Source organism: Tursiops truncatus, chromosome 4, assembly GCF_011762595.2.
Source record: "Tursiops truncatus isolate mTurTru1 chromosome 4, mTurTru1.mat.Y, whole genome shotgun sequence".
Lineage (NCBI taxonomy): Eukaryota > Metazoa > Chordata > Mammalia > Artiodactyla > Delphinidae > Tursiops > Tursiops truncatus.
This window is the reverse complement of record NC_047037.1, coordinates 78,813,184-78,838,544: the sequence shown is the minus strand read 5'-3', so window position 1 is coordinate 78,838,544 and position 25,361 is coordinate 78,813,184. Positions and strand designations below refer to the sequence as shown.

Sequence of the window (25,361 nt, the reverse complement as noted above, 5' to 3'; positions counted from 1 at the left end):
GATAGATAAAAAGAGATAGATACAGCAGACATGTGGCAAAATGTCAACCTAGGTTTAGAGGTCTTCAACTTTTCTGAATGTATGAAATTCTTTTTCTTTTCTTTTTTTTTTTTTGCGGTACGCGGGCCTCTCACTGCCGTGGCCTCTCCCGTTGTGGTGCACAGGCTCCGGACGCGCAGGCTCAGCGGCCATGGCTCACGGGCCCAGCCGCCCTGCGGCATGTGGGATCTTCCCAGACCGGGGCACGAACCCGTGTTCCCTGCATCGGCAGGTGGACTCTCAACCACTGCGCCACCAGGGAAGCCCCTGAAATTCTTAATAATAAAGATTTGGGAGGAAAAACTAATGCCAATAGGAAAAAATGAGGTAATATTTTTAAGGACCTTCCTCAAGCCCAGTGATAATTGTACTCCAAGGATCATAAAGCACAAATGTTAGAAATTGTCACATTGACCTACTGGAGTAATGAGGGATGTCACAGGGTATAGCAAGTACAGTGGTTTAGGCTGTAAGTAATGACAAATCCAACTCAATTGGCTTCTGCAAGGAGGGAGTTTATTGGGACATCCAGATGTAGGGAAGGCTTCAGGGGTGGTTTAGTACAGTGGCTCTGTCTCCATTTCTCCGCGTTTTCCTCAGCTATGCCCTCCTCTGTCGGTCAGCTTTATCCCCAGACTGGTTTCCTTTGCCTCCACAAAGTGGCTACAATAGTTCTAGGCTTTACCTTTGACTCTCACTATATCCAGAAGGAGAAAGAAGATCATTTCTGGTAGCTTGCTCCTAAGGGCAGGGACCCTTCTTTCCTGGAAACCCCAGTTAAGAGTCTGTCTGACCCCTCCCTCCGCCCCACAATAGTAGCCTTCACTGAGTCACATGGGTCAATCCCTATGGCTACGGGAGTACCCTGTGCTGATTGGCTTAGGCCTGGATTCCTGAACCAATCACTGGCATGAAGAATGGCATTACATCCCTGTGTGAGGAATGAGATGCACCCAAGAGGTACAGGGCTCTGTGAGAAGGGGAAAGGGAAATGGATTCTGGGTAGGCATCTACAATATTCATTATATAGGGAAAAACGTCTTTCACAAAATGGCAAGATGGCCAGGTGAAGAGGGCAGGTTGCTATAGGTATGGTCAAGCAGATACAAATCAGAAATTAGGATTCTCAAAGGAGAAGTTAAGGGGGAGTACCTGGCAGGAAACCCCTGATCTAATAACAGATTTGCTGAAGCACGTCAGAGAGCCCTTCAGTTACAGAATCAGTGACACAATGAAAAAGGTTCCCCGAGTAACAAAAAGTTAAAAAAAATAGAACAAAACAATCAAGTAAAAATAGATTAAATGATTTTCTTTGATCTTGACTTATGAAGATTTCTACCCCCTTGTGGTTTTCAAAAGGAAGAAGCCCCAGGTGCTGGATCAAACAGCGGTAAGCTCACAGAATGCACAGGATGTCCCTGGCCAGCTTCTCAGCTCGGCCGCACCTCAGAATCACCCATAGAGTATGGTCCACACCCACAGCAGCTCTGCCTCAGGAGTTCTGTGGTGAACTCAGAGTACTGGTAATGTCTAAAAAGCTCCCCAGGTGATTCTGATATGCAGCCGGTGTTGAAAACCACTGCTATCTCATGAATAAGCTAATCAGAGATAGTTCATCAAACTGGCTGAATTTTGATGAAATTCAGGGGTGAAATTTTGATGAATTTCAGGGGTGAAATTAAAGAACCATCAGCATCAATATAAGTGGCTCTCTGTGACCTCGACTACTGCCCGAGTGGCTGCTTTTCACCAGAAGAGTGTTGCTGGATCCCTGGAAGCTAAAGACTGGGGGGTAGGGAGTGGGGAGCCTTCTGGTCATAACCCACCAGCATGGTCACCGTAAATGGCACGTGGGCTTGCTATTCATTGAAATATGCGTGTGAAAAAAGGAAATCAGTGGATTAACATATTTATTGATAAATAATTTTTAAAATCTTTTTTTAAAACTCCATATTTAAGAGCATTTAAAAAATTGATTCACCATGTATATAGTATTGGGGGTGTTTTTTGGTACGGGGGCAGGTGAAGGTATGTTTAACCATGTTTAGAAAATGGAACAGAAATAGGAAATACTAAAGGATAAGAAAAACTTGGGTATTGACTGAATGGAGATGCATAAACTTTGGAGTCTCCCAGACACTGGTGTACTGGAATTTGTATGTTATCAAACAGGAAGATTCCAGGGAACCCTCCAGAGTGAACTCCTTTGAGTAGGGAAAGAAAGCCTTAGAGATAAACCAAGAGAGGGGAACCCAAGGACTCAAAGAAAACTGGTGGATGCATTTCCATGAGGCCAAGGTGCCAGACAGAAAAGTATAATCTAAATACAGTTAGCCCTCCATATCCGCAAATGCGGGACCTGTGGATAGGGAAGGCCGACGGCAGTACACCATTCACATAAGGATCTTGAGCACAGATGGATTTTGGTATCCGTGGCGGTCCTGGAACCAGTCCCCCCAAAATACCAAGGACGATTGTGTAGTCATAGGCCAAGGATGTCTGAGTGCTTAGTTTCTATCCAGACAAGGAGCCAGGGAATTCTTGACTGTTCCCAAAAGCAGCTACTGTGGCCACCAGGACCAGAAGGAGCTGTGTTGTCAGAAAGAGGGTCCAACAGGAAAGGTGGCCCTGCAACCAGATCGCTTACCCATCCTCCGTGACACTCAGTGTCACCTGGTCACTACCCCGAAGGGTGATACATGAAACCCAGAGGAAGGCCAAGAAATGCAGCTCTTGGAAAACAAAGGCAAAATCTTGTCTCAGAATACACGAACGGGGAGTTCCCTGGTGGTCTAGTGGTTAGGGTTCGACACTTTCACTGCCATGGCCTGGGTTCAGTCCCTGGTCAGGGAACTGAGATCCCGCAAGCCGCATGGTGCGGCCAAAAAAAAAAAAAAAAGAATACGCGAATGAAGGGAGGCTGGCCAGGCAGTTTTAGAAGTCATTTTGTAATAGATAGCTAGTGGGAAGCAGCCGCATAGCACAGGGAGATCAGCTGGGTGCTTTGTGACCACCTAGAGGGGTGGGATAGGGAGGGTGGGAGGGAGGGAGACGCAAGAGGGAAGAGACATGGGAACATACATATATGTATAACTGATTCACTTTGTTATAAAGCAGAAGCTAACACACCATTGTAAAGCAATTATACTCCAATAAAGATGTAAAAAAAAAAAAGTCATTTTGTAAACTTGTGGGAATAGTCAGTCTTCCAAGAATGAGAATTCTGGCTTACCTCTGGAAGTAAGGAGGTGGAAGGCAATCTTGGCGTCACCAAGGCTTTGGGTGAACGTTGCTGTGTCCTTCCAGAGCCCAGTGGGACCCAGGCAGAGAGAAGCCCAGAGCCTGGGAGGCCAAGGGGCTAATTCAGAGCCTCTCAGAAGGAGCAGGGTTTGGAGCAAGAAGGAAAAAAGGATCTTTAAAAGACGGACAAAGCAAGTGTGAGTTAGGGCACGATTTGGGTTAGGGCCAACACTGAGTGCTTCTTTTAGAACCGTCTCCTGAGTTTACCCTTGTTGCTGAGCCCTAGTTTATCTTGAATAACATCAACAACAATAAACAATAGTTACTTCTTCTTGAGCATTTATTCTAGGTTAATGCAACCTATTTTATATGCACTACTCATTTCATCCTCACAACAGCTCTACTGTTCCTCCTTTTCATGCCAAAAAACTGAAGTTTCAAAAAGGTAAGTTGCTTCTCTGAGGTCACACAGCCCAAAAGTGGGAGAATTGGGATTCAAAGCCAGATCTGCCTGGATCCAGAGTTACCTTAAAGCCACAAGTCCTGGGGCTCCCGGTCAGCTTCTAAATTGCCCTCTCTCCCCTCCTAGCAAGTTTTCCCTGGAAGCCTTCCTGAAAAGACATGATGATGTTTGTGAAAGTGCCTAAGCCTATGCCTGAAATAATAAGTTTTTATTTATTTAAACCATAATCTTCTGAAAACCTACTTGGGTGGCTTAACAAAGATGCATAGCATCCACCAGGCATACAGCAGCTGCTCAAAAAAGGTTCGTTTGGTTGGGATCTGCTCCAGGGTGAGGCTGGTGGGTGAGAGCATTGGGGGAGCAACCAGGCTGCAGACATCAAGGAGCAGAGCTGCACGTGGAGACAGGTGACACATGGGAGAAAGGGAGAAGAGTACCCCTGGGCTCTCTCTCACCTGTTGTACCAAATTCCTGGGTGTTGAGCGATGTGGCTGCAGCTGAGAATTCTGCTCTCTGGCCTAGTCACATAGGAGGGGTTGCCTAGAGCCCCATGGATTCTACTCCATGGATGAATCTTTGAGCCTTTTCTGTACAATAAAATCGGGTTCAGGACTCCTCATTTGCAAATAGCTATGTGACAAAATTGTAACTTACCTTTATCTGTAAAATGTTAATAAACCTTTGATCTACAAATGCCCTATTTTTATAAGGTCAGTCCCACCAAGAAAGTAGGAACATCTAAGGTGGAGTGGGGAATGTTTTCCAAAGGGGAAAATTATAAATACTTGAAAAACTTTCCTAAAGAAATTTCTTTTTTGTACTTACAGCCTGACCTATTGTTCTAAACACTTTCTCTGAACAAGCATTCACCAGGGATATTTTTTCTTTTGTCCTTAGTGGAAAAGGCTACTATCCGACCAGCTAAAAGCATGGACTCGCTGTGCTCAGTGCCCGTGGAAGGTGAGATTTTTCAGTTGGATTTGGAACTGGGGATTACAACTGGGAGATTGGCGCTCCCACACCAGACTTGCCTTCCTAAACCGCAGACCCTGCTCAGCTCCAGTCATGGCCACACACAATCTCCCAGGCCCAGATCCCTCCCTGACTTTCCGGAACTCAAGGGGCACACACAGCCCTTGCAGTAACCTCCCCTACTTCACAGCTGGAGACAGCAGCCTCCTTGCATTCAATCCTGAGCCAGGTAAAGGGTCCACACCTGAAAACTAAGGCAGAAGAGGCTCCCCCTGGGGCATAAAGAAGAGTTTTGAATTTAGGTGTTTCCGTAGGCATTAGCTTCATTGTGTTTGTCAAGTCATGATTTTGAGTTGGTAGAGTCATTCATTCCTTCATTCATCAATAAACACTGACAGGCACCAGCCTGGCACGTAGCTGGTCATTGCTGGTTGGAGCAGATGTACATACAGTTGCATGCCAGGTTACACCCATCACCAAAGCGGCACCTCACCATGTTAGTTCTTACAGCTCCAGCCTTAAGGGCTGACTTGCCTGTAGCCCTTGCTTCTGTTTTTGTTAAGCAGCCAACAAGCACTGCTACAACTGGCAATACACAGGGCTTCCCTAGCAGCAGACTGTTTAAACTCCCCCATGATTGTACCATGACTTTCGAATCCCTTTAATACAAGGTATGTTGCTCTTTGATAAATGAGGCAGCCTGAAACAAAACAGAAAATCTTTAGAACAACTTTCAAAAAATAATACTAAACTTGTAAAATATTCAATGAGATCTTTTTAAGCTGCCTCAATCCTTTTAGCATTTTCTTACCTTTATATTCATCAATTTGCTTGGTTTTGAAACCTCTTGGGGGCAGTTCTTGCCCAGTATGGCAGGATTTAATATTTCAAAAGCTAAAAAACAAAACAAAAAAGACACTAAAAGCTAGGTCACCACTTCCGTGGGCATTGGGCAGGTTATCTAACCTCTCAAGTCTCGGTTTCCTCATGTGTTAAGGGAGATAATTACACTTCTCCTACAGAGTGGTTCCTAAGAATTTTAAACCTAATGTTACCTAAGATGTAGCACTTAGTGCCTAGTTGGGAATTATTTTCCAGATCCCTGGCAATTCAGTTGTTGTCTCCCAGCTTATTTATTTCACACACAGATTTTTTTCTCTTCTTTGCCTTCACTTCTAAGTCAGTCAGGAACTCACTCCTCACAACTGTGCTTTCTAACATTTAGTTAATTTACATTTCTAGTTTCTCATCCTCTGAATCAGCAGGAGGAGGCCTGGGAAAAGGCAAAAAGGTCTAGCTGAGAACAGCATTTGTTTCCTTGCTGGGAAATCAAACCCCTGTTTGGGTCCATCTGCCAGAGAAGACTTAAAACAATAAGTTTTAAAGTTTTAAAATGAAACAAGATTCTGTTATTTTGGCCTTCTTATCTTCATTCTGAGCAAACATCATTCTGTCATCTCCCACCTTCTTTTATTTTTTCATGATCTACATTTAATGCTTGGTGGATGACTGCTCTGTTCAGCAATTTCAGCAGTGTCTGTCTTTTGGAAACTGCTCTACCTGCAAAGTTTAAAACAGATACATATGATACAACAAAATGGTTCTATCAGGGCATTATGACAAGATTCTGTGCACATAGGGAGATGTTTCCTCTTGTCAACCAAATGTTATGTACCTGTCTTTATTAGGATAGCTATGCCCTTATTATCATAATATGCCTTTCCAATATTCAAGTATTGCGTGCCTGCCCTTACTGGAAGGCTGCTCAGTGATGTATGTGCTCAGGCTGCTGACCACATTTGTTTGCTTTTTCACTAGGGAAAGAAACCAAAGGAAATTTCAATCGAACAGTCACCACTGGTGGATTTTTCATTCCAGCAGCGAAAATGCACTCGACTAGCACTGGCAGCTCATGTGACCTCAGCAAGCAAGAGGGCGAATGGGGCCAGGAGGGGATGCCGGCGGGGGCCGAGGGGGGCTTTGACGTGAGCAGCGACCGAAGCCAGCTGCAGGGCGCTCAGGCCCGGGCCCCGCCTGAGCAGCTGAAGGTGTTCCGACCCATCGAGGATCCCGAGAGCGAGCAAACAGCCCCGAAGATGCTGGGTATGTTCTACACCTCAAACGACAGCCCCAGCAAATCGGTCTTTACCAGCAGCCTCTTCCAGATGGAGCCCTCTCCCCGTCACCAGCGCAAGGCCCTGAACATCTCCAAGCCCTTTGCTGTGTCCGTGCCACTCCGTGTGTCAGCCGTCATCAGCACCAACAGCACCCCATGCAGAACCCCCCCAAAGGAGCTACAGTCTCTTTCCAGCCTGGAAGAGTTTTCTCTCCAGGGCTCAGAGAGTGGAGATTGGCCTGAAGAGAAGCCACTGGGAGTTGAGACTTCTACAGGTAAAGTAAGGGAGAGGGTCTCTTTCCATTGCAAGAGAGGAAAAACCAGACTTAAACAGAGTTTGCAGGGCAATGTAGTGAAGTGGTTAAGACTGCGGGCTCTGGAGCCAGACTGCCTGGTACAAGTATAGGCTCAGCCATTTTGCTGTACAATCTTCAGCAAGTTAACACAACCACTCCATGCTTCAGCTTCTTGATCTGTACAATAGGGATAATGTTAGTATTAAGTTGTGAATATTAAATTAGTTAATAGATGTAAAGCTATCAGAACAGGGTCTAATACACAGCAAGTACTCAGTAAATGTAAGGCAGGAGGGAAAGCTCACAGAATGGAATGCAGAGCTGGAACTGGGGACTCAACTCTTCCAGACACAGTCCACCCATCCCACATTTCTACCTCACATCTGCAGAGAACATGGCTAGCGGCCCTAGCGGTGAGAAAGAGCATCCTCCTCCCAATTTCCTTTAAAAAAAAAAACACAGGGAGGACTCTGTGTTTGGGCCTGCTTGGGCCACATGCCCAGCCTTGGACCAGTCACTGTTGCCAGACTAATAGGATTCTAAGATTGGCCAAGCGAGAGTCCCTGGGCCGTCTCTGGAGTGAGAACCAACAACCAACTGTGAGCCACACAAAAGGGAAGTAATGAGAACCTCAGAGGAAGGGATGGCTGAGAGACAAACCAATAAATGCTCATTGTGGTTTAAGAATATTTCTATTTCAATTAATATTAGCTAAACCCATGCACCTATAGTCACCTAATCTATGACAAAGGAGGCAAGAATATACAATGGAGAAAGACAGTCTCTTCAAGAAGTGGTGCTGGGAAAACTAGACAGCTACATGTAAAAAAGAATGAAATTAGAACACACCCCAACACCATACACAAAAATAAAAATTAATATAAGCTAGCTTTTTCTGATCACCTATCATGGTGTCAGGCACTGTCCTAAGTGTTCTACATGTATTATTGCATTTCTTCTCACCACAACTCCATGAGGTATAGGTAGTTACTATTATCCCCATTTGCTTAGAGAGGAATCTGTTAACTTGCCCGAGGACTCATGGCAAGGAAATGTAAAAGCCAGGATTTTAATCCAGATTTTTAAAAATCCATGCTTTTAAGCATTCTGCCATGATACCTCGCGTGTTTGCTATGGGCTGTAGAGTTAAAACGATTGTTAAGATGCAATCCCTTCCCCCAGCAAGCTCCAAACTAGGAAGGGAAACTGAAACTCTGCACCCACCTGCAGCACAGGGTCAGCTTGTGGAAGTAGCCTAACACCCCCCTTGGACTTTTTTTTTTTTTTTTAAGTATAGTTGATTTACAATGTTGTGTTAATTTCTGCTGTACAGCAAAGTGATTCAGTTATACACATATATATGCACACACACATTTTTTTTATATTCTTTTCCATTTGGTTTATCATAGGAAATTGAATATAGTTCTCTGTGCTATACAGTAGGCCCTTGTTGTTATCCATCCTATATATCATAGCTTACATCTACTAAACCTAAGCTCCCGCTCCATCCCTCCCCCAACCCCTCCCCCTTGGCCACCCCAAGTCTGTTCTCTGTGTCTGTGAGTCTGTTTCTGTTTTTGTAGATTAAGTTCATTTGTGTCATATTTTAGATTCCACATATAAGTGATATCGTATGGTATTTGTCTTTCTCTTTCTGACTTCCTTCACTTAGTATGACAATCTCTAGTTGCATCCATGTTGCTGCAAATGGCATTATTTTGTGTTTTTTTTATGGCCGAGTAGTATTCCATTGTATATATGTACCACATCTTCTTTATCCATTCATCTGTCGATGGACATTTAGGTTGTTTCCATGTCTTGGCTATTGTAAATGGTGCTGCTATGGACGTAGGGGTGCGTGTATCTTTTTGAATTAGAGTTTTGTCTGAATATGTGCTCCTTTGGGCTTTTTGAATGAGGGAGAGTGTAAGTACCCAAAGTATCATGAAAGGGGTGTTCAGAAAGGAGTTCAGTGGCATCTAAAAGAAGCAGCCCTCTCAGGAGGATTCCAGGAACACTTCTCAGAAGTGGTGACATTTGGGCCTCCATAAATGGGTAGGACTTCCGAATGCAGGAAAGATGGAAAAGGGCATTATGGGCTGAGAGGTGCTGACTGTTGTGAGAAGTGTATAGATTTTGGACCCCAGCTGGGCAGATTCAGATCCGAGCTTCACCATTTTGGGGCAGTGTGACAGCTGGTTGATATCTCTGAGCCTGTTTCTCTTCTGCAAAGCAGGGATGGCTCCTATCTCAAGGGCTGGGATGAGGTCCGCATGGGAAAATATTCACGAAATGCCTGCTCAGGGTGTGGTCCTCAGAAGATGCTCAGTGAACATCAGTCCCTTTCCCCTCCCCCTTCCCTTCAGGATGGGGCAAAAGAGGAGCAAAAACGTAGGGGAATTAAGTGATGCCCTGTCTGGAGAATGCTCCATGGGCTGCTGTGGGTGGAACAGAGTGAGGGTTAGAAGAGGAAGCGCAGCCTTTGACGAAAAAGTGTTTCCAAAGGCTTTTATGTGATTGGCTGTCCTTTCCAAAAGAGAGGGTCCCCAAGCCCCAAGGGGTCTTTGGCAGACAGTCTGTTACTTTTTTTCCCTCTCTCCTTCCTTCTCTCGGTAATTCAGAATACCCAATCTGTATCAAATTGGTCTTGGAAAGACACTGATGGAGACTCCAGTCTGCTTCCCTGACTGTGATTAGTGGCAGCCAGGGCAGAACAAGGGACCCTGTAGGAGGCAGCCACGTGGATCTAGGACCAACGGCCAGAGGGAGATGCCAAAAGTTTCAGCGACAGCAGAGGGCCCCTCACCTTTCTCTCTGATGGAATTAGGTTCACGTAGGTTACTTATCTTCCTCCATAATTATTCCAAATGAAGAACTTCACCTTCCTTAATAAATTATTTTTTCTTTCTTTTGTACGGTAGCAATAGATAAAATAGAATTAAAGACAATTTTCCAGGTTACCTGATTTAAATTTTTAGTCACTCTGCTCAAACCCGTTCTTCTACTTTTGGCTAAACTAGGCAAAATTCCAGTGCAACCCAAAAAGTAAGAGATACCAAGTAAGTATTGCATTATAACTAAAGTGTTGAAAGTTAGATCATTGATCGCTTTGAATGAAAAAAAAAAAAAGGATTATTCAATTAGTCATAGTAATTAATTGTCTGACTTCTATGTGATTCAAGACTACGTCTTGGTAACCTCCATCCTTGGGTTGGGGGGTGGGGGGGGGAAAGGACCACAAACTGGATCCTTCTAAAAGGGCTGACTTACAAGCTACAACTAACGCTCTCTGGGTCCCCTTCTAGAAATGCTTATTAGAGGGAGCTCAGAGTAACCATATAAATTTAAGGAGGCCTGATCAATCAAACTCCAGAATTACCCTAAGAGATATTAGGAGTTGCCTCATTCTTCTTCTAAGGAATGTACAAAAGAATTCTTTTAAATAGTTATATTTTAGTGCATCTGAAACAGGAGTCTACCTACAAAAATATGTTTTGCCTATCTCGTAAACCCATGGTTCTGTTAGTTAAGGTACAGGCCAAGCTGCTGTCACATAGAGAACAAAACACAGTGGCTCAAACAAGATGGGAGTTGATTTCTATCTTGCATACCAGAGGTAGGTGGATGCGCTCGGGGAGATGCTCTGGGGTCCCAGGTCCCTTCAGTCGTCCCCAGGGGTGTTGTTCCTGCCTGTGTGGTCAAAGTGAGCGCAACAACCCCCCACCATCACATTCCTGCCTGTGGGAAGGGGGCCAGGGGAGGCGCCCAAGCAGCTTCCACTTAAGGGTGGACCCAGAGGTTGCACCCATCACTTCCACCTCCATCCCATCTGCCATAACTCACATGGCCATGCTGACCTTCAAGGGAGGCTGAGAAGCATCTCTGGCTGGATGGCCAGGTACCTAGCGAAACCTGAGCGGCAGGGAAGGGTCTATTTCAAAATGAGGAAGAGAATGGATACCAGGGGACGTTAGGAGTCTCTGTCTCCATGGTCACCCAGTTCATGCATAAAGCATCCCATGCTGGGAACCTGACAATGCCCTTCCCTTCTGAGCTACAGAGACTCTTTTATAGCTTACAAGTATCCAGCAACCATATATATTGGACTCCTAGGCCCTTAGAAGATAGTTTCTAGACATAGATGCTGCCTCTGTCCTGAGGAACTTAACCCAGGGATGGGCACCACATACAAGTGAAAAGAAAATGGTAACCTGATGGCTTGGCACCGCACGGGTTATTACAGTGAGTGCTGCAGGAAGTGGAGGGAAGGAGAGCGTGGTCTGGGGAGGCTCCAAAAGAGGTGTTATTAGGTTAGCGTCTTGAAGACTGGGTTAGAGTCGAGTCTCAGGGAGGACCAGAGCAGGGGAGTATAAGGCCTGTCAGGGGTAGCAGGTCTGCTCAGTGTCACGCAGGGGAGTGGAGAAGAGGGAATGTGTGGCTGAGCCAGAGTGAGGAGGGCTTTGAGCAGGACAGTGAGTGATCTGAACAAGCTCACATGTCACGCAGACCCTTCCTCCACTCCTCACTTTAAGAGTCCACAGTCAATGAATGGAAGACCCTGAGCTTTACAAAAAGAGACACTGGCAAACATCCAACTAAGAGTTCTTAGTAAAATGGGAAAAAAAAAAATTAAAAAAAAAATCACTGATGCATTACCCTTTTACCCAGAAGTTTCACTTCCAAGAATTTATTCTAAATAAATAGCTGCACAAGTACAAAATGTGTATGCACATCACGGCATTATTTGTAATAGCAAAAAACAGGGAACAATCCAAATGTCCCCCTTTAGGAGATGGATTGAATAACTAAGGTGCATCACTCACAGTTGAGTCCCATGGAGTCCATAGTTTTGTGGGCCCGGCACCATTTCCTCAAACTCTTGTTCCTCTGCGGGGGACAGTTTCTTTGCACACAGAAGGCACTGTATCTGAAGTGTCTGCCTTGTGTTTCTGGTTTTCTGCCTCGGGGCTTTTTCTGAAGGGAGGAACTCACCCCGTCCTTGCTCAGGAAAGCCCAGAAGTATATGGAGAGTTAACTGAGGCAGCTCTCACCCAATAGGAGATGGGAGTCAGGGGATTAATGCCCCAGCCGTACACCCCTCGGTGGAATAACTATGGGGCACATTCCTCGTGGTTCTTCAGAGGGTCACCAGGGACTGAGTTCTGGTTGCTCACTGTGGTAACCCCTTATTGATTTTTCCTCCATCACTGTCTCACCTCCTCACTCCTGCTTCCTGGGACCACCTTTCAAATAAGCGACCTGCTGCCAGGACCTTGACTCAGGCTCTACTTTGAGGGGAACTCAAACTAGCCCACATCCTAAAGAACAGTTAACCTACTTACATTACTAACATGGCATAGATTTCAAGATATGTTCTTAAGTGGAAAAAAATGCAAAACATGGAGTAGTATAAATCACAGGCTATAATTTGTGTAATAAAGGTGGGGAATAAAAAATATATGGTACAAGTATCTGCTTATATATGCAAAAATGAACTATGGCAGAATAAACCGGAAACTGGTAAAAATGGTTGTCCACAGGAGACAGTGGGGGTGTGGAACAGAATGGAAGCAACAGGGATGAAAGCAAAACTTTTCTGAGACCACTTTTTTATATAATTTTAACTTTTCAACTCTGTAGTTGTTTTACATATTCAAAAATTAAGTTAAATTTCAAAAAACAAGCCTGCTAAGTGATGGGCAGAGGAAAATAGCACTTTGTCAGTTCTGAAGCATTATTAGTTCTGACATCAGGATGCTACTACCGGGTCTGATTTTAAAGCCAGCACTGTGGTCAGAGGCCTTAAGTCACCAGCATAACTAGAGGCAATGAGAAGAGTTCATTCTCAATCAGTAAACTTTTCTGAGCTTCTACTGTATGTCTGACACTGTACTAAGTGCTTTGCCTCTCTAATCTACTTTATCCTCACAACAGCCCTGTAATATATTATTATATATTATTATGCCATTGTATCAAGGTTACAAGATTCACTGAGAAACTAGCATTTGAACTCAGGTTTCGTTAATCCCAATGTAAACAATAATAATATCACTGAGGATCTGCTATGTAACAAGCACTGTGCTAAGTACTGAGTCTGTAATCCTACATTGTGGAAACAGCCTTATACAGTGAAATAGGACCTTCTTCAGGCAAGGCAGTAGGGGCCAAACATGCAGTCTGCCTCCCTCTCTAGTGTCTTGGTAGATGTTTAAGATCAGAGCTTAATCACTTTAGATATAAAGATATATCCAAACTGATGGGCAGATCACCCCTGGGAAGAGTCACACGGGAAGCTGCAATCATAATCATAATACATCTTTGTAGCTTGGTGTAAATCACAGGTTTCTGTGACCTTAGGCAACAGGCAAAAGATTGGATTAGCGCCAGCTTTCTCAACCTCAACACTATTGGCATTTTGGACTGGGTAATCCTTGTGGGGGGCGGTCTTATGCTTTGTAGCATATTTAGAAGCATTCCTGGCTTCTACCCGATAGATGCTCGTAGCCACTCCCCCCCACCCGGTTGTGAGAGCCAAAAGTGTCTCCAGACATTGCCAAATGTCCCCTGGAGAGGGGAGGGGCAAACGGTTGCCAATCGAAAACCACTGGACTAGATGATCTTCAAGGTCCCTCCCATCTCCAACAGTCTGAGACTCTGGGATCAGAGGACAGATCATTGGTAGGAGGAAAGGGTAAAGAATGTGAGGGAGCAGTGAGCTGGGAGAATTCCCTCCATCCATGTGACACAGAACTAGTCTGGGACAAAGACTGTGCGGGGAACGGCCTCTCTTGAATGGAGTCTCCTTCCACTGATAACTCTCATCCTCATTGCAGCATCTGTACCTAAGAAGGCAGCGCTTGAGAATATTAAGCCAGGACCAGATGCAGTGAGAGCACTGGAATGCAGCAAAGGCCTTCCCCAGGAGCCAGGCGGCCAACCGGAGAAGAAAACCTCAGAACACTCTCTAGGCTCTCGCCATTCAAGTGAATTAGAGAAGAAGTTGGAGGCAGAGAAGGCGGTGGAGGAGGGTGGAGAGACTGGCCAGGTGGAATCCAGCGCTCTGCAGGAGAGCCCTGGGGCCAGAGGTGAAGCAGTGTTTCTCCATGAGATGGTAAGGTGGACTCACTGCCTGGTCCAGCTAAAGTTTTTGTTGCTGTTGTTTGTTTGAAGAACCAGTTTCTGCCAAGGGGACTTTACGGCACAGCCTTCTAATCAGGTCTGGGATTTTTTTGCAGTGAACTTGTCAGGGATCCTATGGTGATACGAAGTAACCCCCCAGCTCAGATTCCCTAGGACCGACTCAACTCTAAATATTTCTGACCTGAAGTCACCATAAACCAGTAACATGTCCTGGGAATGTAATGACATTCAATCCCGGAAGCAGTGCAAAACCTGCTTCTCGTGTCCTGGTCCCAAACGTGATGACCATTCATGGGGGCCAGCTCTCTTCTTCCAGACATCCTGGATGGACAGTTGTCTATGTTTATTTGTAAAAATCTTCTGTAAGATTTTCAGGATCTACTCCTTCCTCCTATGGCTCTGGAGAACTTAAAACATGATGCCAGAGCGTACTAAACCTTTTCCACTTTTTAGGGGTGGGATTCTCCAAGGTCTTTTGCGGGGGAGATATCCTTGCTCAAGATGAAGTCGTGAGGAGGTTTTCCAGGGACATCCAGGGAGGAGTCTTACATTTGAGAAATAGCTCTGTGACCTGGAGGAGTGTGCCAAAGGGGAAAGAAAACTTTGCCTTTTAACTTGCTTCCAGGAACTTGGTTTCTGGGACACGCACAAAAGGCTTGTGGACTGGGAGTTAGGGCAGTGCAGGCACACCACAGTGGCCTCCGGAGGGCTGAATAAGGGTTCCTGTAAGGTGTGTTTGTATTTATAGAAGGAGAAGGTTGCAAAGAGTATTATGGGGATTGAATCTGGGGAGGGATCAAGTATGAATGACATTGCTTTGAGAAGCAGATGAAGTTAATGCTAGAAGGAGAACCAGGCTGGATTCATGGAAACAAGTAAAAGCGGCAATTCATTCATTCATTTAAAAACGTGTTAAACGCCTATTTTGTGTCAGACACTCTGATGAGCACTGGGATCACTGCAGTGTACAAGACGGTCACCATCACTGTCTTCTTGGAGCTGACAGCTTAGTAGGTGAAAGGTCATTAACCAAGTCTTTTCTAGGGTGATATGGAAGTATGAGTTCTGTGGGAGCATATAACAGGGGGATGCAACCTAGTCAGAGGGAGGAGGGGGTCACAAGGGTCAGGGAAGGCGTCTCTGAAGAATAGATATTTAGATTGAGAACTTAGCTAGGAGAAAGGTGTAAGGAGCAGAGTAGGAAGGGAGAGACTCTCAGGCAGAAAGCGTAAGATGTGCCATGAATTTGAAATGGGAAAGAGCACGAAACATTCAAGGAATAAGAACAAGGCTGGAGAACGGGAACGTGGACTAGAGCAAGTGCGGCTCAGAGCAAAGCAGGAGCCACGTCAGGCAGGGTTGCTTGGAAGGGATTTGGAGCTTAACCTAAGGGCAAAGGAAACTCTTCTGATTTGCTCCGAATTTTATCTTTTAAAGGTCACTCTATTCTGTGAGGAGAATGGCTTGGAGAAGGGCAAGACAGGAGGCAGGGATGGCAATTAGAAGGCTAGTCTGTGGCAGACCAGGGGAGAAAAGATGGTGGCTTAGACTAGAGTGGGGGAACCGGGGATAGAAATGGAAGGCTTTCAGAGCTATTTGGAAGGTCAAGTGAATAGGACTTGGTGAAGGATTGGATAAGGACTGAGGGAGAAGGAAGAATCAAGGACAACCCATGAGTTTCTCATCTGAGCGAAACATGCACTATGGTCCACTTAACTGAAGTGGCAGACTGGCGGTGGAGGGGAGTTTAGATGTTCATTTATTCATTTAAATGTATTGTTTCTTAGTAAGAGATCAATAATGTAGGAGCTGCAGAGAGTAAAGAGATGCCTCTGACCTGAAGGAGGGCACAGTCTAGTAGGCAAAATAGAAATGTACACAGATAAATGCAGTACAGTAGAATTAGATCTCAAAAATACCCCTGCCTTCTGACCAAGTAATCCTACTCCCGGACAGTTATCAGAAGGAAATAAAAGAAAACAATGAACCCACTCAAATTCACAGACCCCTTATTGAGCAGTTAGTCACAGTATACCAGGCATCATTTGGCCTTGAGGAATCAAAGATGGATGAACACAGTTCCTGATGGAGGAACTCACAGTCCATTGGGAAAGATAAGACAGGCGTCCAATTAACTGTAATGTGAAATGATATGTGATCAGAGCCAGGGGAGAAGTGATGTCAGGTGGGTAGCATGTCAGACTTCCCAGAAGGGCCGTCCGCCCCTCAGGATAGAAATGCCTCCCCAAACTGCTTCTCCTCGGGACAGAATTAGGCCTTGAGATAAGAAGCAAAAGGAACTGAAATTTGCTTCCCTGGCCCTGACCAGGCCTCCCTTCATCCCTTTCCTTTCTGCAGCTGTGGGCTTTGTGTAGGGAAAGGGAGGAGCCGAGGAGGACAGAGAGAAGCTGGACTTGAGGGGAGACAAGGACAACAAATAAGATGGCGCAGGAAGCACCCATCTCAGTTGACAGTGGTTATCTGTGGGGAATTGGGGGTATATCATTTTGCTATTTTTCATCCTTCTTTCTTTTCATATGTATCAAATCTTTTTTTCCATGTGGAGTATGTATTTCTTTGGTAATAAGAGGGGAAAGCTATTTTTATTTATTTGGAAAGCAGGTGTCAGGACAAGAGTTACCATTTCATTCCACTGGGAGACTCTCATTCTTGTGAGCCATCGGGTCAACCTGAGGTTATATGAGATCAGGGGTTGGTTTGTTTTATTAGGGCAACAGTGCACAGGGATTAAGTGCTTATGTTCTGGGGCACACTGAGCTGGAATTCAGTCTTGGTCTGCTGCTGTGTGGCTTTGGTAAAATGTTTAATCTATTTGAACACAGTTCTCATCTCTAAAATGGGAGTAATTACAGTAGTAGTTCTCTTTTACGGTTCTTGGGGAAATTAAGAAAATACAGTTAATGATGTCATGGCACACGGTAAGCATGAATAAACAGCCACAGTTATTACTAACACTGTATCCTTTGTGTGCTGAGGTTAGCGCCGCCAGGCACTGCTCCAGTCCCTAGACGCTCCCTGGGAAACAGTGCGGATGTCCGCGCCGAGAGAGTCTTTGGTTCTAAGTAATCAGTTTCTTGATGTTTTTCAGGATGAAGATGATCTGGCCAACGCCCTGATCTGGCCTGAGATTCAACAAGAGCTGAAAATTATTGAATCTGAGGAGGAACTCTCCTCCTTGCCCCCACCTGCTCTAAAGACCGGCGCGACTCAGCCTATTCTTGAGTCTAGTCCAGGGCCTTTTGCTTCCCCGGAGCCTCCTGGGAGCCTGCCTTGTGGCTCTGCCCCAGCTCCAGTTTCCGCCCCTCTGGAGGAGTGGACTAAGGATCCAACCAATCAGAGCACACAGGGCACTTCCGCAGCAGCCAGTAGAGAGAAGTCGGAGACAACCAGCATCCTCCATAGATCCGAGCCTGAAAAGGGCCAGCGCCCAGACCCTGCCAGCCTGACTCCTCTGGAAATGGTTCCATTTGAGAAGTCTCCTCCACAAGCAGCAGCGGAGGTGGGGGGCCCAGGGAATCTGTCTCCTCTGCTCCTGCCTGTTTCTCCTCCTCCTCCAACTCCTTTGGAGGAGGCGCCTCCAGTCCAGCTATTGAAGGGTGCCCCTGAGAGAGAAGACTCATCTGGGAATTTGAGAACAAACCCGTATATAGATCAGCTGAAGTCCAAAGGCAGCCCTGGGATTCCCAGTCTTTGTCAGGGAGAGGAGGCCTCTTCAGAACAAAGTGAAAAGCAAAATTCAAAGAATGCTGCTTCTGAGGGCAAAGGCTCTAGCTTTCCAAGCCCAACCAGGGAGGTTGAGATTTCTCCACAAGGAGAGGAGGATGTAGCCCACTTAGTACAGGAGCCCTCAGACTGTGATGAAGATGACACTGTGACAGACATTGCCCAGCATGGTCTGGAGATGGTGGAGCCCTGGGAGGAGCCCCAGTGGGTGACAAGTCCCCTGCACTCACCCACCCTTAAAGATGTACAAGAGGCCCAGATGCAGGGCCCCCAGGGCCACCGGTTGGAGAAGAGGCTTTCCCACAGGCCCAGCCTTCGCCAGAGCCATTCTCTAGATGGCAAAACCACGGTTAAGAGCCAGTGGACTCTTGAGGGTTCCTCCTCCAGCAGCTGTGCTAATCTTGAAGCAGAGAGGAATTCCAACCCTCTGCAGCCCTTGGCACCCAGGAGCGAGATTACTGGATGGGATGAGAAAGCCATGAGGTCCTTTCAAGAGTTCTCTGGCCTGAAAAGGACAGAGGTTCCTCACAACCAGAAGGGACCAGGTGGTTTGCAGCCCAAATCAGCAGAATCCAGCCCTGTCAGTCTAGCAGAGGGAAAGGAACTGGGGACACACCTGGGGCCACACAACCCTCAAATTGAGCAAGGTAGTGATCCTGGGCCAGAAAACAGCAAGGAGAATTCACCGGGTGTGCAAGACAGCACCTCACCTGGAGAGCATCCCCCAAAGTTACAGCTGAAGAGCACTGAATGTGGGCCCCTAAAGGGGAAAAATAGGCCTTCTTCTCTCAACTTGGACTCTGCCATTCCCATCACTGACGTCTTCCGGTTTGAGAATGTGGCCTCATTTGGTTCACCTGGAATGCAGCTCTCTGAGCCAGGAGACCCAAAGATCACATGGATGACCTCATCTCACTGTAAAGTAGACCCCTGGAGGGTTTACTCCCAGGACTCTCAGGACCTGGACATTGTTGCTCATGCCCTGACGGGCCGCCGTAACTCAGCTCCTGTGAGTGTGTCAGCTGTGAGAACCTCCTTCATGGTCAAAATGTGCCAGGCCAGGGCAGTCCCAGTCATTCCACCCAAGATTCAGTATACCCAGATCCCACAGCCCCTGCCCTCTCAGAGCTCAGAGGAGAGTGGGGCTCAGCCCCTGGAGAGGAACCAAGAGGAACCCGGCTCAACTGGTGGAACCTCTCAGAAACTTGCCCAAGATGCTTCTCTCTCCTCCTTGGAAAGCCCAAAGGAAGAGAAACCAAAGCAAGATACAGGAGCCATTGAGTCCTTGCCAGTGGATGCCACTGCATCTCGCATGTGCGAGGGATCCACCCTTTCTCCAGAACCAGGGTTAGTTAACCTGCTCTCCACTCAGGATGCAGTAGTGCAATGTAGAAAGCGCACATCAGAGACAGAGCCATCTGGGGACAACCTTCTTTCTTCAAAAATAGAGCGACCATCAGGGGGTTCTAAGCCTTTCCACAGGTCAAGACCAGGAAGACCTCAGAGCCTAATCTTATTCAGTCCTCCTTTCCCCATCATGGACCACCCGCCCCCCTCATCTACAGTGACAGATTCCAAGGTCCTGCTGTCCCCTATCAGAAGTCCCACCCAGACAATTTCCCCTGGCCTTCTTTGTGGGGAGTTGGCAGAAAACACATGGGTCACACCAGAAGGGGTTACACTTAGGAATAAAATGACCATCCCTAAGAATGGCCAGAGACTGGAGACCTCAACAAGCTGTTTTTACCAGCCCCAGCGGAGATCAGTGATTCTGGATGGCAGAAGTGGGAGGCAAATAGAATGACATCAGTTCATCTGCTGGTGTCTGAGAAAATGTCATGATTCATCTGGAAGTTATTACAGCGGCAACTTGCCTTTATTCCAGGCAGAGGTTATCCAAGTTCGGGCTTATTTTGGCCTCTTCTCTTTCTTCAGCCTTTTGACCATTTATTAATTAGGCCGTTTGCCAGGAGAGAGGTCAAGGGAAGGACCAAGAGATGACATTTAAATAAGCCTATCTGAGCAGGCAGGGAAAAGTCAGGTTAGGGAAAAGGATGAAATGCTGGCCTCCAGTGATATTTGGGGCTTATAAGTTGCATCACTCCCCCATTGCCATTATCTAGTACTGTTGAGAGCTGGATGTGATGTCTTTTGAAAGAAAGCGAAATCCTTTGCCTGTGTTGGAAAATGTTGCTATTGAGGTTTGAAGGCCTCCTATTTACTTCATGCTTTTTAATGCTCTTTAAAGCATGTGTTCTTTTAGACCAGTTTTCTGATAAGCTTTGTAAAAGTGTACTATCCAGAGTAGAAGCAGGTTTGGAAATGCAAACTAACGTACACTTAGACATCCAGGTGGGTGAATATAGCCCTGCTTGCCCTGGAATCCCTGCAGATCTATCCCAGATGGCTCCATATACCAGCATAGAAAATCAGAATCTATACTCAAGAGCAAACTCTGAGACTGGCACAATCCAAGAAGACTTTCCGGCTCTGGCTTTTATTAATTTGGGACTCCAGCTGCCATGATCCTGCCCTGTGATTTATAAATCCAGTAGTCGGGCAGGGTGGGGGCTGAGCTGAGGGTTACCTCAATGAAATGTGCTAAATCTTCATTTAGTATGAGTTAGTGATCTGCTCTCCTTCCAGTATCAGAGTTCACGAACAGATTGTCATCAAAGAGGAAAGCCTCACACATAGGCAGAACCCTCCAAACGTTAAGTGTTTAATAAATTGGTGGGACTTTCACAGAAAACACCTCTAGCTCAGTTTCACTCTCCTTCCACACTAGGCTGGGACCAGAGTACCAGAGAGGATAAGCGGGGAGCCCTAGGAGGAGTGGGAAGAACCCTTGCAGGGTGGCCATCACTCCCGCTTGGTGAGAGCTGCCCTTCTTGAAAATGTATTTCATTTTAGCCAGTGGGTACCTTCCTTCCTCCCTCCCCCTCCATTGGTCAAGAGCAGATTTGAGACACCCCTCCCCCTTCCATAATTCCCTTCATCCAGCACCCACCCCAGGCACTCAAATTTGCTCTTCTCCTGTCTATATGCAAGCAGAAGCAATAAACCAATCTGATTTTATTTCAGTTATTTGGAACTTCAAATGGTTCTTTCCTTTTCAGCTGGAGAGAGGAAGGAGAATTAACATAACCTGCTGGCAGATTTTTGGTGCTCTTCCAAAAAGGGCTTCACAGGAGCCCTTCTCAATGCAAAACCCATCATGGTATCAACACTTTCAAACCTTCTAAGACAACTATCTTGTTTGAGAAACAAAGAAAGATAGGACCTATTTTTAGCTCTATGCACCTCTTCTCAGGTTCAAGGCTGGCTGAACTCTGTCCAGAAGCTCAATCGCTGCAGACATTTCTCTAAGAGCTAGCAGTACCTCTGAGCAGACCTCACAACCAAGGCTGGCAATGGGCTGGGTAGGGGCTGAACTGAAGTTACCTCCTCCAGTGAGAAACTGGAAGCTGATGTCCTGCAACAGATACATATTCCTCTCTCCCTTCTTCCCTGAGAAGCCTTACAGAACTTTGAAATCTTGTCCTATACCTTTTAAGCCAGTGTCTGTGACAGATAAACGGCAAGCCAGCTGACGAGTTCTGCTCTCAGAGGGCACTGAGTGAGCAAGGGGAGCAGTTAATAGGCCTTTGGTCAGTGGTTTTTGCATTGGGTGAGCAGACATTGGACCAACAGCCAAGGAGATGTAAACCCGTAAGAAAAGTCCTAAGGTATAGATAGCATTTTTTCCCTAGGCAAGAAAGGTGAAGGAATATAGTGGTGCCAGATGAGGAAAGCCGTGTTTAGGAGATTTGAAAAGTACATTTCTGCCTTAGCAGAAAATGTGGCAGACGGGCTTTATGTCAGTATCAGTACACCGTGGTGTCTACACTTTGATAAAGACCATGTTCCAGTTAGGATGTGAGAGAGGGAGGGAACTGCACTTTGCTTCACCATCAGAACTCTGAGCCAAGTAATGAAATATTTAAACTATTTTATGATTATTTAAAATTTTTGCAACACTTAGAGGATATATTTTTATTTGAGGATAGACTGAGAAGCCACCATTTCCATAATAACAAGGGAGTTCAACTTGAGGCACCTATGTAGATTAAATGACTGCCATGTTCCTTAGACTCTGACATCTTTCATTTGTAGCATCATCTTCAGAAGTGTGAGTGTGTGGATATCATCCACATGTCATCACACACACACAGTGTGTGTGACAACTGGCTGGAGCTATTCCCTACTCTGAGCTTTCCCAGCCAATCAATCCAGAAGGCCTTGGAAGCTGACTCACCTTCTTGGTCAGTGTCCTGCTGCTAAAGTATGGACCTCTCCATAATCATAAACTTCCTGTGAGCTGGGGCTAGCCTGGCACTGACGAAATTCCATTCCATGACAAGGAAAACTCATTACATTTTCCCCTTGAAATTGTTCCCCCCAAATCTCCTGAGATTACCTATTTGGTCATCCACTTGGGACTGAAAAATGAACCCCCTGAGAATGGCTGGATGAAAATCAGACTGCCTGCTTCCATCTAGGGGAAGGAGAGAAGAGGTGCTGCTATTTATAGGAGGATCTACATGGTGCCCTAGAAAGGGCTACAGAAACAAATTCTCAAAAGGCACCTTCAAATAAACTATGAGTCATCAAAATGGGGGTGGCTGATTTTAAATCCTGAATTTAAAGTGAAATGCATGCATATTCTAATGTTTCCTTCAGTGTTAATGGTTGCCTAATAAGATAATAACCTATATTTATTGGCAAAATGGCCCTCCCAGGCCAACCTTTTTTTTTTTTTTTTTGCCAAAATGTACCAGGTAGAGGGAATTTAGCTTTTATTCTCTGCTTCAAATGGAATATGAAGGGTCCTGATCAAAAACCCCATTAAGACACTGTTAGCCTAATCTAAGCCCTAAAATTCAAAATATTGGCCAAGGCAAAATTCTGAATTCTGGGGAGATTAAAAATGTAAACATCATCATCCTCAACAGACAATATTTATCAAGAGCTTAGTAATATTGCACTGGGTACCTCAGAACTCTGAAATTCTTCAAGAGTCTAATGAAAAAGGGGAGAGGGATGGTAGCAAATGAAACAGCCTATAAGCAACCAGGAGCAAGATCTAGAACCATTAAGTTACCAAATGAAAGCAGCAAGGGAAAACAGGTAGCAACTTAGCATCTTTTAATATGATTGCTAATAGTGTTCAAGTTACCTACTGACTTTAATCAAGTTAAACACAATTACAAATCCAGTAGAAGGTACCAGGAAGACATTCAGGTGCTGAGAATTTTGCTTTGATCACTTAAAAACTTAGCGAGTGGTAACTAAGAATAAATAGTTCTGAGGTTTTGCATGGTCTTAATTAGTTTGGCTGTGAAGTCTTGTTGGATCTCGGCAAATGAGCCAGGTAACATCAGGGTTCCATACTCCCTGAGAGGGGGGTTTAGACACTTCCATCATCACAAAATGGGTTAACTCCTGTTGATGATGAACTCATAGGTCCAAGAAAAATTGTTACTTTCATGTCTAATGTTTAGCACATGATAATCACATTTGCCTAAAGTTGGGTGGGTCAGTCGATTGTCTACACAGGTCTTGTGTTCTGCCTGAAGAGCTACTGGGAAACCTAAGATTCATTTGTCTGGGATTGGAATGGGAGAGATTCAGGGTAGGTCCAATTCCCACCAGGATTGATTAGGACTACATTCTACCATGACCTGTCCTATCTGATGACAACATGAATCTTGGGGTTAAATGTTGCCAGGAGTATGATTTCAGGCATTTCCAGCAGGAAGGTCAGTTCAAAATGTGGAATGACAAAGCATGTGTCCTCCTTTGTCAACACCTTTCCTAGCAAAGTTAGACCAGAAGAGGGAGCAAGCACCTTTCCAAGCATGGAGAGGAATGGGAGATGGTAGAAGGGTGATTGCTTAAGATCAGGGTAAGTCCATATAGGATAAAATTGGGGCCACCACTGATCAACTGGCACACATTTAGTAGCGTTGAAGTTCATGAGCAATGCAGGGATCACTTCTATGAGGATGAAGGAGGATGTAGTTACATATACGAAACCTATGAAATTCAGAGCCATGTGTTTTACTGGATGAATCACAATGCTTTGCATTAACTTAATGCCATAGTACTTCCTGGCTTATAATTCTGTAAGGTAAAGCACTTTCTCAAAGGAGTCTATTAGAAAGCCACATGATTTCAGCTGTTTGTTGAGCTTGACAAATATGTTTCCAAAGATATAATCAAAATGTTTTTCTATTGATTAAAGCATAAATATTAAACCTATCCTTAGAGACATTTAAGTGTAATTAAAAGATTGTTATCCTTTAAAAATGTACTCTAATAAATGATATAAAACATAATGCTCATGACGGCACTATGAACTAGAGGACATGGGATCAGCAAAATCAATAATAGGAAAAGTGGACTTTATGCATTCAGGCTCATTGGTCTACTTTGTTCTGTTTGATGTCATTTTTTATTACTTCAAGGTTTGGTCTCCTCACAGCACAAGTCCTGATCATTTGCGTCAGTAAAATTTTCTTGCTTTGTTATTTTACATCTTAATAATTGTCAAATATTTGCAACTTCACTCTCTTACTGTTGCAATCATACATGTCACCCAATATACCCAGTATAAATCAATGGATGTTGTCATGAAAAATGAGAAGAAAAAAAAGCTATTACTTCTCAAAACTCCACAGCTTAAGGAGTTATGTGGGTCTACCTGCAAAGATGTGAACTCAATTTTTCTATTTCTTGAATTAGTCAGGGAGGACTATTTTTTTCAGTGATTTTTGTTAATGGTGCTCTGAGGGAAAAACAAAAGTTTGCTATCGTGGCATATATTATCACAGAAGGGGGCTGGGGGAGGGGAGAGAGGCACTCAATGAGCTGAAATGACAGGCCCTTAAAACAACAATCATACAGCCTAGGCTCACAACTTGGTGATATTTGCAGTGAAAAATATTGTGGCCAAGAGTATTAAAATTCTAGCATTTCGGCAATATTCTATTTAGAACTTTACACCACTCAGGCCTGCTCTTGTTCCTTCATTGCTGCCATAAATGCCTTTTATCCTATATACTCCCAGATCCCCACACTTCTCTGTTTCTCTGAGTAAGCCTACCACTCTTCCCCCCTGCCAAACTGGCAACACACAGTTCCTCTCACTCCTAATCTTTCCTCCAGTTCCTCTAGAGTGCTTCTCTCCTTGAATCTCTTCACTGAACGTTGCCTCCACTTCTTAGGGTTCAGTAAAAGTTGACACTCACCTGAGGACGCTTCTTTCCCTGCCCATTTTTCCCACATTACACAGACTACAAAAAGCCCA

General features: G+C 45.2%; 1 protein-coding gene across 1 annotated transcript in view; it reads left to right on the top strand.

The window, feature by feature from the left end:
- ARHGAP31 (Rho GTPase activating protein 31) overlaps window positions 1-24,390 on the top strand; it is a 112,756-nt gene extending 88,366 nt beyond the window's left edge. The window contains exons 9-12 of the mRNA XM_033855813.2: window positions 4,640-4,702; window positions 6,533-7,105; window positions 13,960-14,237; window positions 17,376-24,390. Of these exons, the coding sequence (XP_033711704.1) occupies window positions 4,640-4,702; window positions 6,533-7,105; window positions 13,960-14,237; window positions 17,376-19,814 (3,353 nt within the window). The 3' untranslated portion in view covers window positions 19,815-24,390. The remainder of the gene's footprint in view (window positions 1-4,639; window positions 4,703-6,532; window positions 7,106-13,959; window positions 14,238-17,375) is intronic.
- Window positions 24,391-25,361: the final 971 nt, after the last annotated feature.